The sequence below is a fragment of the Populus alba genome, chromosome 13, assembly GCF_005239225.2.
Source record: "Populus alba chromosome 13, ASM523922v2, whole genome shotgun sequence".
Classification (NCBI taxonomy): domain Eukaryota; kingdom Viridiplantae; phylum Streptophyta; class Magnoliopsida; order Malpighiales; family Salicaceae; genus Populus; species Populus alba.
In genome coordinates this window covers 1,439,001-1,452,058 of record NC_133296.1, presented here as the reverse complement: position 1 = coordinate 1,452,058, position 13,058 = coordinate 1,439,001, and the positions used below count along the sequence as shown (strand labels likewise).

Genomic DNA, 13,058 nt, shown 5'->3' with positions numbered 1-13,058 from the left:
AAGATCAAATAACTTAATTTACATTTACTATTTAATTCTTTTCATTTTCGAAATGATCATAACATACTCGAAAGGGAAAAGAAACACGAATAAGGAGGCTTCAAAGCAGAAACAATTAATAATTGTTCATCAAGTACTGGGAAATTTTTGTTTGAATTGAATTATCAAATTAGAAATTACAAGATTAATTATGTCTGCCTTAATATATATATTGGACAAGTTGAAGCCAATAAAATGGAAGTCACCGAAGCACATCCACAGCCCCATAATGATATCAATCATATTCTTCTTATGGAAGCTGACTAACATCTAATTTTTTAGTGGTAATTAGCTAATTTGTTTAATCACCTTATGAACCGAAGATGACTAGTCAGGAATGGATTTGAACCTAATTTACTATCATGTCAAGAGAATGTATGGCCATGTATGATTGTGCTAATTGACCAAGAACAAACTTCAGGCTTGGATCTGCATCACCTCATCAATTCTTGGTTGGTGCTTGAGTTATATGCATAGTTATTATGGAGATTTGACTCATTCTGAGACAATTGTTGGAGATGATGAGTTTGACAGATCATCTTAAAAATTATATCATATTATTTTAAATAATTAAAAAAATTAAAGTTAACTCTTGTCAAATTTTACTTAAATTTAACTAGATTATAAGTTAATCTATCAAGTCACTTAGTTGAGTTTGACTAGATAAACATCTATCTGATTCAAACAAAAAAAGCAGCTCATACCAGGATCGAGTTTAACTTACCAAGTTACTCGAGTTTGACAAGATAAAAAAACAGCTGCTCCATAATAACAAGTTTAACCTATAAAGATAGTCGAGTTTGACAAGATAAACATTCATCATAATTGAAGAAGAAGAAGAAGAAGAAGAAACAGCTCATACCAGGCTCCATATTGACGAGTCATCTAACCGTGGAACTGGGTTTAATAATGGTATGGAAGAACTTAGTCGTGAGAACTGGGGAGCATTCCCACCAAGTCAGATATTATCGAATGATTATGGTGATTAGGTAGAGACCAATACATATGAATTCCAACCATCTCCAACTTGGGGCCCCGTGGGGAGATTTCAAGCTCAATTGTTTGACTTGGGGACACCACGCAAAACATGACTTGAAATGATTCACAATTAGTATACTTCCTTTCTAATCGACAGCTAAATTTGCAGCCATTTTCCACTGATCACTAGTTTCCAGTCGGTTTCCACTCTCCTAAACTAAGTTCAATCCCAGCTAGTTTTCACACATTGATACTCTAATCGACAGCTAAATTTGCAGCCATTTTCCACTGATCACTAGTTTCCACTCGGTTTCCCCTCACCTAAACTAAGTTCAATCCCAGCTAGTTTTCACACATTGATACTAAATTCAGTCCCCACTCCCTTGGTCCCACAAAAAAACATATCATCCATGCCAAAATTGGAGAAACTCATCATGAAAATACATTTTTGTAGACTAGCCTTTAGTGCCGGAGATTTATTAGTTCTCACTTAGATGCAGATGCATTTACTAATTCATATATGAAAATACATGCACACATAAAGATTATGGATTTAACGGATTGCATTTCTCATTCAAGGGCTAAGGCTAGGTCTAAACCACTGTCAATGTCCTTGAACAGAACTGTAGCAAGCAAAAACAAAACACAATGTCACATTGATGATTTGGATTATATTGCCACGAATGAACGAATGCAAGTGGGTCCTAATGGTTGAATAACATTTCTGCAAAATATTGTAGCAAGAATAAGATGATTAAAAGACCAAAAATACTCTTTTTTTGTGATCTACAACCTGTCCATACCTCTCTTTGTGGAACAATATTATTTATTATACAGTGACAGTGAACAGATAAAGCTTCAATACAACGGACAGAGCCAACTGCAATAGAAAGATGCCTGCTACGATAAAAAACCACCTTTCACCTGCAGACATGATATGTGCTCGGAGATTAAGCGCCACAAAGGTTGCTGACATGAACCCTGCCACACCTGCAATCACCCATCTGAAAATCTCCAAGGGTATGACTGAGAGGCACTGCAACCAGAAACATAAGAATTTAAGTTGGCGTTCTTAAGATTTTCTCTTGTTAACCACGAAGTTACAGGATGATATCAGATCTGTGCTTCATTCTAAAATCAGGGTTTTTCCAAACATGTATAAGCTGAAGGAATAACAACAAGTCATGGTTAAAAGGAAGAAAGGGACATTACCAATGCAGGAATAAAGACAAATAGGGAGTAGCCATAAAGACAGAATAGCTGGACAAGGCCTGATGGTGCTGAGAAGTACTTGAGGATTACATACAATACAAGAGGAACCAGAAGGACATAGCCATAAAACACTCCAGCAGACCAAGTCACCAGATTTATGTCATAGTTCCATTCTTTCTTCTGCAGCTTGTGTGCTATATATGTCACAAAAGTGCCAATGGAGGCTGCTACAAAGATCAGGGTAGTGCATATCCAAAATGGTCCATACCTACAGAGATATTAGCTTAAATGACAAATGTTTCTAACATGCGGAGAAGATGGAAGAAGGGCAAATGAGTTTAGTATGTCCATCAAATACAAGGGATTTGCAAAACTGATGACTTATTGCAGAAACCAGTAAGTGATCAGACTGCAAACGGCTGATAAAGCAGAAAAATTCTGTTCTTTTGTCAGCGTGAGCAGTTCCTTGAATTTTTCATCTTTTGGTTATTTAAGTAGCAAAAGCAAGAAATTTAATGTTAAATCCCCAAAAGTTAAATCAATCTCAGGGATATGAGATTGAACTATCTATATCTACAGGATAGGTAATCAGCTAGATATGATAATAGTCACAATTCACAACATCATCTAGACAATCTACAAGACAGGTCAGGTCTTGGGAACCTTAATAAAAAAGTCATCTGAAGGACTTCTGACTTATGATGGGGGTGAGCTCAAATATAACAATTTGACTGCAAAATTCAAGATTATCAATAGATTCTATAGGTTATCATCACCAAGCAATGCCAAAAAGCTTAAAACCACATTTTATTTCCCTAGAAACATTTGGAGAGGTGTTTCTTTATAAACATTAACAGTACGTTAACATTACAGCATCAACTTTTAGCTATCATCATGTGTAGAAAACCATAAAAATTACGCAAAGTGTTGCCCATGAATATATTAGACTACAGATGGTTCACCCTCTTAGCACATGTTCAACTATTAAACTAAGAATATAAAAGACAATCATGTCAGTTATCAGAATATTTTCCTTCTTTGTAATAGCATCTGCATGCTTTCTTTCTTTTTACGTAGTTACACTTTCCTACTCAAGTATTAATTAACATACAAGTGAGACAATTACAACAAAAAGTTCCTCACAAATTCAATGTTGGGAAACAATTTGACATTTTAATCAATTCAGACCATATATCAAAAGTGTCGATTTAGGCAAAGACAACTCACAAATCTGGGTTGTTGACTGTTTTTTCAGTAAAAGTTCCTCTAAATGGGAAAAGTGAATATTTGATCCTTTCCAAAACATCGGTAGTGTCAACATCAAAGTACGGCTTATATGCAGCAACTGTAAATGTTCGAAACCAACCACCTTGCTGGGATTCCTCAGAACCAGAAACAGGTTTTGAAAATGTATCTGAACCAAGAGAAATTTAGCCATTTAACATATCAAATGCTACACCATTAAAACTTGCTTCAAAACAGTGAATATTATATGACATTTTAAACAGTCTTAACAACTTGTAACAACAATGTTTCCAAGATTTCACCAGACCAAGCCAGAAAAAAAATAACACAAAAATGAAAATTAACATGAGTCACCATTAACCCTGGCCACCACTTAGTTCCTCAGGGATTGGTCACAGTAACAAATCCAGTTTGCCAAGCCATTTCCAAGAAGATAATCTCCAACATTTTTTAGCAGTCAAACCATTCAAATACAAGGGGTGCAAAAAGAAAAGGGCATTCATAACATATAACTACAGCTTCCACCAAGTTACCCTTGGTCAAACCCCTTGACCATCAGAAATCCATTTTCCCAGGCCTTTCCCTTGAAAACCATCTTTCAATCGTCCAGTGATCAAACTATTCAAATAACAGGGGTGCAGCAGCAAAAAGATAGTCAAAACCTCTTCTAACTACGACTTTCATCAAGTTACAGTCGGTCAAATTGACAGAAAATTTGCTTCATTAAAACTATTGATCCTTTACTTCACATACCATGCTTCTTCACCTACCATTCATGCTATCTTATCCTCAAACTTAAGAACGAGACCTATGCCTTTTTTCAACACACATGCGCAAGGCACACAACCTGGTTAAAACTTGTCAGCCGATAACTGGAAACCTTTGACAACTTATAGCCTAAGCCTGATTCCATTTTTTGGTGTTCAACACGATATTGCATTGCATTGACTCCATTGAACACTTCAAGCCTAACTGAACTATCACATTTCCTAAACCACTCAATATATAAGCTCATTTTGCTAATTATAGCGGAGAATTAAGTAATATAATAGCATACCATCAGCATCACGAGGCGGACGGGTTCCACCAGAGATCTTCCCTTGCGATTCTGATGGAGGAAATGTCTGCAGATTCGAATCTGCTACAAATAATACATTAAAAATCAATATTTTTATATCGCAGATACAATAATTAAAAAATTAAAAGAATAATCAAACTGATAAGCTCATAAAGAAAAATAAGCAGCTGCAGCAATCTCAATAACATGAGAACTGAGAATTGTCTTCTCGATTACAGAATTTTCTCAGCTAACAAACAGTAAAGGAAATGAAAATCAAAGAGAAAAACTTGTGGTTACCGGTGAATTGAACGGTGACATGGCCTGGATCTGGAACAGACTAGAAAATCGAATCGAAACAAATGGTTAACAGCTGAGAAATAGATCTGAATACGAAAAGCACGCATAGATATACGTATGAGGAAACGTATAAAGAGAGACAGAGAGAGAGACTTACAGGAACAGATCCAGAGACTTTTTGATTATCAATGTGTGTGTATTTTCCTACTCCTCCTGACATCATCTTTCCTTCCTTCCGGTTTTCTCTTCTCTTCTCTTCTCCTTCTCTGTTACCAAACAGATCTCTGTCTCTGATGCTCCCGCGTTGTTTTGTTTTTTATTGATGTTTATATATATATATATATATATATATAGCAAGCGATAAGTATTTATCAGTTAGGTTAATAGCAACAAAAGCAAAGGAATTATGCTTTTTACCAAAATGGAATTTTATTTTCGGATAATCATAGTAATTAAACTTTATCTGGTTCGATGGTTTACCTTGGTAATTTACAAATCACTTGAAAGCTGGATTTTATTTCAATTCTATTTAGATTAACTTGAATAACTTTACGAGAGTTGACTTGACTTGAATTCTAATTGATTTATTAAATTCAAGTAACATTCAATCATGTTAATTCTAAGAATTAAAAAAAAACGATATTATTTTATTTAAAAATAATTTAATAAATTACTGTAACCATAATCTTAAATCAGATTAAATTTCAATGGTAATTAAAATTCACTTTTAATTGAATTGAGTTTTATTATTTGTTATTATAATAATAGTTGTTTTTTAAAATATTTTATTTTTTATTATATATTAAAATAAAATTTATATTTAATATTATAGCACTTCTCAAACACGACATTATTAATCAAGTTGGGAAATACTTTTCTGGGCCGCCGTTTTAAATGTTTGAGTTGGACCTTGCTGAGGTAGGGCTAATTTGTGCTTCTATCGAATCTTTTTTTTCATAAATTTGTATCACTCGTTCATTGTGATCATAGATCACGAACAGGAAACAGAAAAACAACATCGTTACTACATAGAACGCTGAAAAAAAAAAAGGAATTGTGCGCAGATCTGTTTGTCTATATCAGTTAAAGGGATGTTTAATCGACAAACCGGAGGAGCTGAGTAAGTTGAGCAGCTTGAGCAAAGTTCTTATCTTCACGAGCTTTCAAAATGCTAAGCATTAGGTTCACCTTGATTTGATTGCAATCAATCTGCTTGGATATGATCGTATTCTCCTCTTTGAGTTTCTGGCATTCGGGTTTTATCTCTTCAATCTCCTGTCTTGTTTCTTCTTTTCGTTTTGGTCCCTCGCTGATCTCCTCCGTAACAGCTTTCAGCTCTTCCACTAATCTTTCCCTCCTCCCTGGCGGCTTCTTGAACTCTGTTATTTGCTGGAAAGTAATTTTTTAAAAAATAATAAATCATAATAAAAGTAAATTTTAAAAAAATATTTTTCAACATTTCATAATATAATAAAAAATAAATTAGAAAACATTTTCTAGTGTTTAATTATGTTATGAAAAATAAGCTGAAAAATAACTTATTAATATTTTATTTTTCTTAAGTTTATTAAAACAATAAGGAACAAATCTTACAAATTAAAAAGTTGAATGAGAATGAAATTGAAAAAAAATATAATTTCATAAATTATCTCAAATAAAATAAATAGTAATTAAAATAATAGAAATCAAATCTAAAAATTTAAAAAAAAATGAAAGATAAAGAAATTAAAATAATAATAATCAACATTTCATAAATTATTTCAAATAAAATAAATAACAATTAAAAAAATAAAGACCAATTTTGATAGATAAAAAATTTCAATAAAAATATGATAAGGAAAAAGCAAATAGCAATTATAAAAATAAGGACCAAAGTTAATATAAAAATAAAAATTTAAGAGATGAAATTGAAAAATAAATATTCAAAACAAAATAAATATAGCAATCAAAAGTTTGAGGATCAAATTTGATATAATCAGCAAATAATGACATTTCTAAATTTTTCACAACTTCGGAAAAATGTTTTCCCCCCAAATTTTTCAGGAAAACATTTTCCTGAAAACCAAGCCAAATTTTTCTTTTACTGGAAAATGTTTTTCATTGACTAACTTTCCTACTGGCAAACAAACACAAGAAAGTTGAGAAAGTGATTTTCTAGAAATCACTTTCCGGAAAACAAACATAGCTAAAAAGAAAATACTTTTTTGAAAACCAAGTCAAATTTTTGTTTAACTGAAATTGACTGGAAAGTGTTTTTCGTTGACCAAAAAATATTTTTCATTCACCAACTTTTCTAATAACAAACAAACACGGGGAAGTTTGAAAAATGATTTCTCAAAAACTACTTTTTAGTAAACAAACATGACCTGATATTTTCTCTCTTTTCTATAGGGCTCGGTGCCACCGCCCATGCATGTAAAATATGTTAATTAATTATAACCTAAAAATATATTATTATTATCATAATTAATTTATGTGGCTGGTAGCATGAGATATCGCAACAATTGCTCAAGAGCACAAAAAACACAAAACTTGAATTGACTCGGACAGGTTAAAAACTCCATTGCAAGTTTGCAACCTATTAAGTATAATTTTTTTAACAAAAATAATGTCATTTTACTTTAAAAAAACAAAACAAAAATAGGATTGACTTGGGATAATTCATAACCCGAGCCTTGACTCAAGTTGATTATCAAACTAGGTTTGGAAAAAACTATGATTAATACCATTTTCCTTCTCTTGAAAGCTGTGACTTGCAATTTGGAGAAAATATCTGATTTAATAAAATCTAGATTAATATTTCTATTCATATTTAGTTTAAAATCCTTTATAGGATGAAGATTTTTAATTAAAATTTTCCTAACTATTTCTAATAAAAGGGTTAAAACTAAATAAATTAAAAGTTTTAATTAAAATAAAAAATAAATCTAAATACAAGAAAATAAATAAAGATAATTTCTTACTGTAATTTCTTACATGATTTTATCTCCATCAAATTGTAATTAAATCCTTCTTATCCCTTTTACTGAAATTTCATAGCTCATACATTTTTATCAAAAAAAATTATTTCAATTTTTTTTTCGGACAATATTAAAGAGCATCTTCGTATTAACTTGATGCATTAAGGAGAAGTTGTTAGGTAAATGTAGTTTTACGAAATCATCCATAGACTAGGTCAATAAATACAAGACACTTCATGCTCTTCACTTGATGATGTTAAGCATTTAACATATTTTATCAAGGTAGTGGGAAAATGTAACTAGCCCAGAATCAGAAGAAGTCCTTCGTGAGTGACTCAACATCAGCTTCAAATAAGCAATTCACAAAATCTGCAAGAACTATGGTTTCTTGATGTAAAGTAAACTAAAACTGTATTTCAAATGGGGGAAGGGACATTCCCATTGAAATCCACTTACTGCAATTTCTTTTCAAGAGCATTTAACAATTACAGATCATTTATTTGAATTTTCGAAAAAAAAAAAGGAATTACAGGGAGAATTTAAATTGGCTTACAAATAATACAAATCATAAACTACATAGATTAATAAGTATCTTTGGAGAGAGAAAAATCCGGGATTAAACTCATCTCAATTTAAGCTTCTTATCTGATAAATTGAATCCTTCAGTTTTCTAAATGAGCAGCAACACTATCTACAAATATTTTCAAGCATATTACCATCGAGGAATCACCATCAGGCACTTTTTAGTTTACCCCTTGTGAGAAATAGATACCTTCTAATCGCGAGTATAAGAACCCAAGTGGTTGCGGCTATTTTCTCCTTGATCATCAAAAGGAATGCTGAGCTCAGTACAGTCTTCAAAATCTGGGCATGCAATCCTTTGAAAAAACCCAAAATTCCCTCTTTTTTCCATATAGCATGTATGACCGCAGACAAAGTCTTTCTAGACTTTCGCTGAGCTTTCTTAGCTTCATTGTCATCTGAGTCAGCAGCTTGAATCACCACCTTACACCTGTATCAATAGTATAAATATCAGATCGCTCTATATCTCAAGTATTTAAAACTAAAGTTTTAAGGTAATAGCTGCGCACCTGATTGCAGGATATGTCAGAATGGTGGCTATACTCTTTGAGAGCGCACCCAGAACAAAAGCTGTGAAGGCAGAAAGGGTTACCGCAGTCTTTTCTGTGTTGTTCTGGTTTGTCTTTAATAGTCTTAGTTTGAGCTGATCGAATACTGTATACTGCAATATATGTAACTCTTGTCTCAGTGGAGTCGATTCTCTTAAGCAAAATGAAGGTAGCCTCCGAAAGAGATTATGAAGCAATTTGTATCATAGTATAAAACTACAAGGCCAGGTCAAGTACCTGAATTGCGGGGTTTGAGGTCAGCAAAAGAGAGATGCCAAGGCCATCAAACGCATCACTGTAACTGCCCTCTGTCAACGTTTCCCAAAGTCCTTTCGATTTGCCAAAGGCACTTGTCTGCATTCTCGAGGAGGCTGTATCCAGGGGCTACATAATGGTAGGCCAAACATTTTGATATTAATTTTAACATTAATATTGATGGAAGAAACACGAACAATGACACCCAAGAGAAAATCAGAACACATGAGGAATTTCATGAAAAGACTGCCATCGCAACAATTAGTTGAGCATTATGCCAAACTTGCAAAATGGTAACTAGTGACTCACCTGAGTGATAACGGCAGTGCAAGCCCCAGCAGCAGCAGCAATAAACAAGTTAGCTTTCGTTCCAATCTTTTTGGAACCACTCTTCTCCAGATATAGTCTTTTAAAGTAGCTATACCCATAGAAGTAGATAAACTGTGAAATGAAAGACTGCAGATTTTTCGTCCCTAGGCCCTGGTATAGTGAAAGCACTTGTCGACTGGATATTGCTTCCCATAAAACATCAGTAAGGTTCCTACATAAGCCACAAAAGCAACACCAAATAAACAATAAGCCTTACAATAGCAGCCACTAGCTTAACATTCTCAAAGATGTTACTTGGTCTAGTAATATGCGTGCGAGGCTGTAGAGCTAACAAATGGTCCATAAGGTAAATGGCGATGCAACAGAAAAGGCAAAACGGAAAATTTAAAGCTTATATAAACAACATACAATTCACCAATGCTACAATTCAATCTAAAAGGTGAAACGGAAAATTTAAAGGAATTTCAATACAGATGCTCAATGCTACATGCTACTCAATGAGATTGACCAGGACATGTTTCAACACTTCATCCACTAACTATAAAATACATCAAGAAGGAACCTTTGAAGGTATCACTAGTTATGATATTAAACTAAATTGATACGAAGATTGCAAAAAACATAGAAAAAAAAAACCTGAAACGGTGAAACCAATCTAAGAGGAGATGAAAATATTTACTTGGTTAACAAAAACATCCATCGTGATCAGGAAAGCAGAAGATTTTATATAAATAGCCTAATAGAGTAATACTGACAAGGTAGATGATAGAACAGCAAAAAATGCCAATTCCACTGACCAGGTAGCTACAGTAGAGTTAGGCATAAACTCATCTAACTACATTTAACAATGGCAGATACCTCTCATTCAAAACAAATGCTCTATGAAGCTAAAAGCGACCAAATACCCCAGAACTGCCTAACTAGTAACTACACATATCAGTAATTACCATACATAAAGACTGAAACTTTCAGCTACTAATACAAAAATTAAAAATGAAACCAACCCTGTTTGACTAATCACAAGATCACACAAAACCCAGATAAAAAAAAAAAAAACCCAAAAAACAAGAAAATTAAGCGCTGGGTATACTTTAAAACCTGTATTTTTGCTGTCCATGATCACGAGCCTCAGCTTGATACTTAGTCTTACACGTATCAAGAGGGTACAAAATTGTTGTGCTTAGTAATGAGCCAATAGCGCCTGATGTTGCCTCTGACAAAGATTCAAGATCAACACCCATCTTTGTCTCTCTCTGTCTCTCCCCCCCTCTCTCTATATGTATCAAAATTCTTTAAAAAGATTAAGGTTCTATGATTATGGGATTTCCAGAGTGATTTATATTGTGTTTATAGAGAAGAAGTGAGGGACGAGACAAGAATTTGGTAGGTGGCTGGCTAGTGGAATTACAAATGTGGAGAAATCAAAATGAAAGAAACTGATTTTTGGATTTTCTTCGGAATTGTAAGAACGTGGCGTTTGTTGGAGTTACGGGTTAGAGTTTTTTTGTTAAACTTTATTGTAATCCCTATAAATTCACCAATGAAGCAATTATGCCCCTGTAATCTGACATATCTCTGTATATACCACTGCTCTTTAGTTTCTTTGTTTGATTGGTATGATGTATGATATTTTTTATTTGAAAATATATTAAAAAATATTTTTTTATTTTTCATATTATAATATCAAAAAAATAAAAAAATAAAAAAAATTAATTTGATATTTTTTTAATGTATAATATACTTTAAAAAACAATTATCATATTCTAGACACTTACCAAAGTTAATTTTAACTTCATCAAAAATCACAACTAAAATTGTTATTGGGCTGATTCCACTAACCCATTTCTAAGATGTTATTGAATTGAGAAAAAAAGAGAGAGAAGTATAATAAATAATTCGAAAAAAAGATTTTTCCTTTCTATTAGATAATTTGGCTGGTCAACGAGTAGGGGCACTATGGAAAGGTTTTTGAACTGAGGATATGAAAATGAAGCTCTTACGATTGTTTTCATATCGTGGATACTTAATGTTCTAGACGGTCTTCGCGGGAGGTTGGACGGTGGGGATCTAACGGATCAAAATTAGAGAGCTTCGTTGACCGAGTGAACAGAGTACTCAGGTGATTATAAGTGGAAAAGAGGGAGCTAAAAACAAAACAACAAATCTTTCAATTAAGTCCTTATTTAGAGTAAGGATTAAAAACAAAGCAGCAAATTCATGACATAGTTTCTAAAATTAATAATTTATTCATGAATGTGATACAGGATATTTTTTAAAAAAAAATTTTATTTATTTTATTTTTAATAGTATTATATTCAAATCAATATTAAAAAACACTTAAAATATTAATTTAATATTTTATCAAACTAAATATATTTTTAAAATACGTTTAAATAAAAAAAAATGGTGCATTAATCTCTTCTCTTGTCGTACGAATTTCTATGAATTATTATGATGAATAAATTTATTCACAATTGTGATTATTTTTCAAATAACTTTTCATGCTAAAATATATATTAATAATTTTTTTATTTTAAAAATTATTTTTAATATTAACAAATCAAAATAATTTAAAAATATTAATTTAAAATTAATAAAAAATAAAAAAATACTTTTAAAATACACAAGCAAACACTCCATCTAACTCCTCCTTGACAGAAATTCTCCTTTGACAGTAGACATCGAGGTCTCAACCCGCAGAGGGAACTAACCAGAAGGGTTCTTGTGAGATGTTGTCGTTGGAAACGGGTATCCATGAATTTTTTTATAAAAATCATTCTCAAATGTGTGTCGTTCTTTTCTGGTGATTTTGGGCTGCTCAGGCGCTAGCACTGGAGCATAACTGTGGTTGCTGCTGTGGTTTATGGCCGCCGCTTCCCAGCTTTTTGTTTCTGCTTTTTCATGAGCGAAGAAGGCTCCCCTACCTGGTACTGCTGTAAGAAAAGGCCAGGGGAACAATTCATCAACGACCTAAATCAAGAGCATGGAGGCAGCTTGAAGGTAAAGTTATGGTTCACTGTAGAAGGAAGCCCTGTCCTTTGAATCATTGAAGCTTCCTAAAAACCATGTCCACGCATTGTCATTATAGTCGACTTGTCAATGCATGAACCCTAAATTGCCTCATCCACAGTGCTTCATTTCACATCAAAATCCAACTTTAGGCCAAACCCTTTGGCTTGTTGCTATAATTGCCGTCAATCCTCCTCCTTGTTGCTATATGCCTTGTATGGATTCGAGTCTCTTTATAGAACAAAAGTTGTTCGCGGAAAAAAAAAACCCAATAAGCTTTGATAAGAGGCATAGCTTTAATTTCAATTCCTCATCTAATTTGAGTTCCAGGATCGTTGTAATATTTTTTATTAAAATGATACTGTATTGAAAAAATAATAATAGTAGTAGAGAGTTGAGTTTCAACCGGATTAACTTTACTTTTAATTAGGATAAATGAATTTTCTTTTATTTTTTTTTTCAATTTAAGTCTAGATTGATCGAGTTTTCAAGACAAATCTAGAGGGTGTTTGAGAATATGATAGCGGTTGATTTTTGATATCA

The 13,058-nt window shown here is 32.8% G+C and overlaps 2 protein-coding genes and 1 long non-coding RNA gene across 4 annotated transcripts; 1 reads left to right on the top strand and 2 right to left on the bottom strand.

The window, feature by feature from the left end:
* Positions 1-1,768: 1,768 nt before the first annotated feature.
* On the bottom strand, positions 1,769-5,207 carry LOC118060806 (uncharacterized). 2 transcript variants are annotated; one of them, XM_035074086.2, is made up of 6 exons: positions 4,989-5,207; positions 4,832-4,871; positions 4,532-4,615; positions 3,457-3,643; positions 2,230-2,497; positions 1,769-2,053 (listed from the first exon to the last, which is right to left on the bottom strand). In XM_035074086.2, the coding sequence occupies exons 1-6, from the start codon at positions 5,052-5,054 to the stop codon at positions 1,847-1,849; spliced, it is 852 nt and encodes a 283-aa protein (XP_034929977.1). In that variant the 5' UTR covers positions 5,055-5,207; the 3' UTR covers positions 1,769-1,846. The 2 variants fall into 2 exon arrangements, with proteins under 2 accessions (XP_034929977.1, XP_034929978.1); XM_035074087.2 differs by having other exon boundaries at positions 4,532-4,612; positions 4,989-5,201.
* A 3,096-nt stretch (positions 5,208-8,303) lies between these two features.
* LOC118060805 (peroxisomal adenine nucleotide carrier 1-like) lies at positions 8,304-10,959 on the bottom strand. The gene is made up of 5 exons (XM_035074085.2): positions 10,605-10,959; positions 9,486-9,717; positions 9,159-9,305; positions 8,883-9,034; positions 8,304-8,803 (listed from the first exon to the last, which is right to left on the bottom strand). Exons 1-5 carry the CDS (start codon positions 10,745-10,747, stop codon positions 8,524-8,526), a joined length of 954 nt encoding a protein of 317 aa, XP_034929976.1. The 5' UTR covers positions 10,748-10,959; the 3' UTR covers positions 8,304-8,523.
* A 1,220-nt stretch (positions 10,960-12,179) lies between these two features.
* LOC140954380 (uncharacterized) lies at positions 12,180-12,821 on the top strand. Its single transcript, XR_012167574.1, has 2 exons — positions 12,180-12,254; positions 12,329-12,821. It is a non-coding gene; the product is annotated as an uncharacterized lncRNA (long non-coding RNA).
* Positions 12,822-13,058: the final 237 nt, after the last annotated feature.

What these genes read in the sequence shown, in the direction of transcription:
- LOC118060806 (XM_035074086.2), bottom strand. Translation starts at nt 5,054, where the DNA reads ATGATGTCAGGAGGAGTAGGAAAATACACACACATTGATAATCAAAAA. An exon ending in AAGTCTCTGGATCTGTTCCT is followed by an intron (nt 4,872 to 4,988) that starts GTAAGTCTCTCT and finishes TCGATTTTCTAG; the next exon opens with TCTGTTCCAGATCCAGGCCA. An exon ending in TCCGCCTCGTGATGCTGATG is followed by an intron (nt 3,644 to 4,531) that starts GTATGCTATTAT and finishes CTCTTGGTTCAG; the next exon opens with ATACATTTTCAAAACCTGTT.
- LOC118060805 (XM_035074085.2), bottom strand. Translation starts at nt 10,747, where the DNA reads ATGGGTGTTGATCTTGAATCTTTGTCAGAGGCAACATCAGGCGCTATT. An exon ending in CATGGACAGCAAAAATACAG is followed by an intron (nt 9,718 to 10,604) that starts GTTTTAAAGTAT and finishes TGGCTTATGTAG; the next exon opens with GAACCTTACTGATGTTTTAT. An exon ending in GCACTGCCGTTATCACTCAG is followed by an intron (nt 9,306 to 9,485) that starts GTGAGTCACTAG and finishes ACCATTATGTAG; the next exon opens with CCCCTGGATACAGCCTCCTC.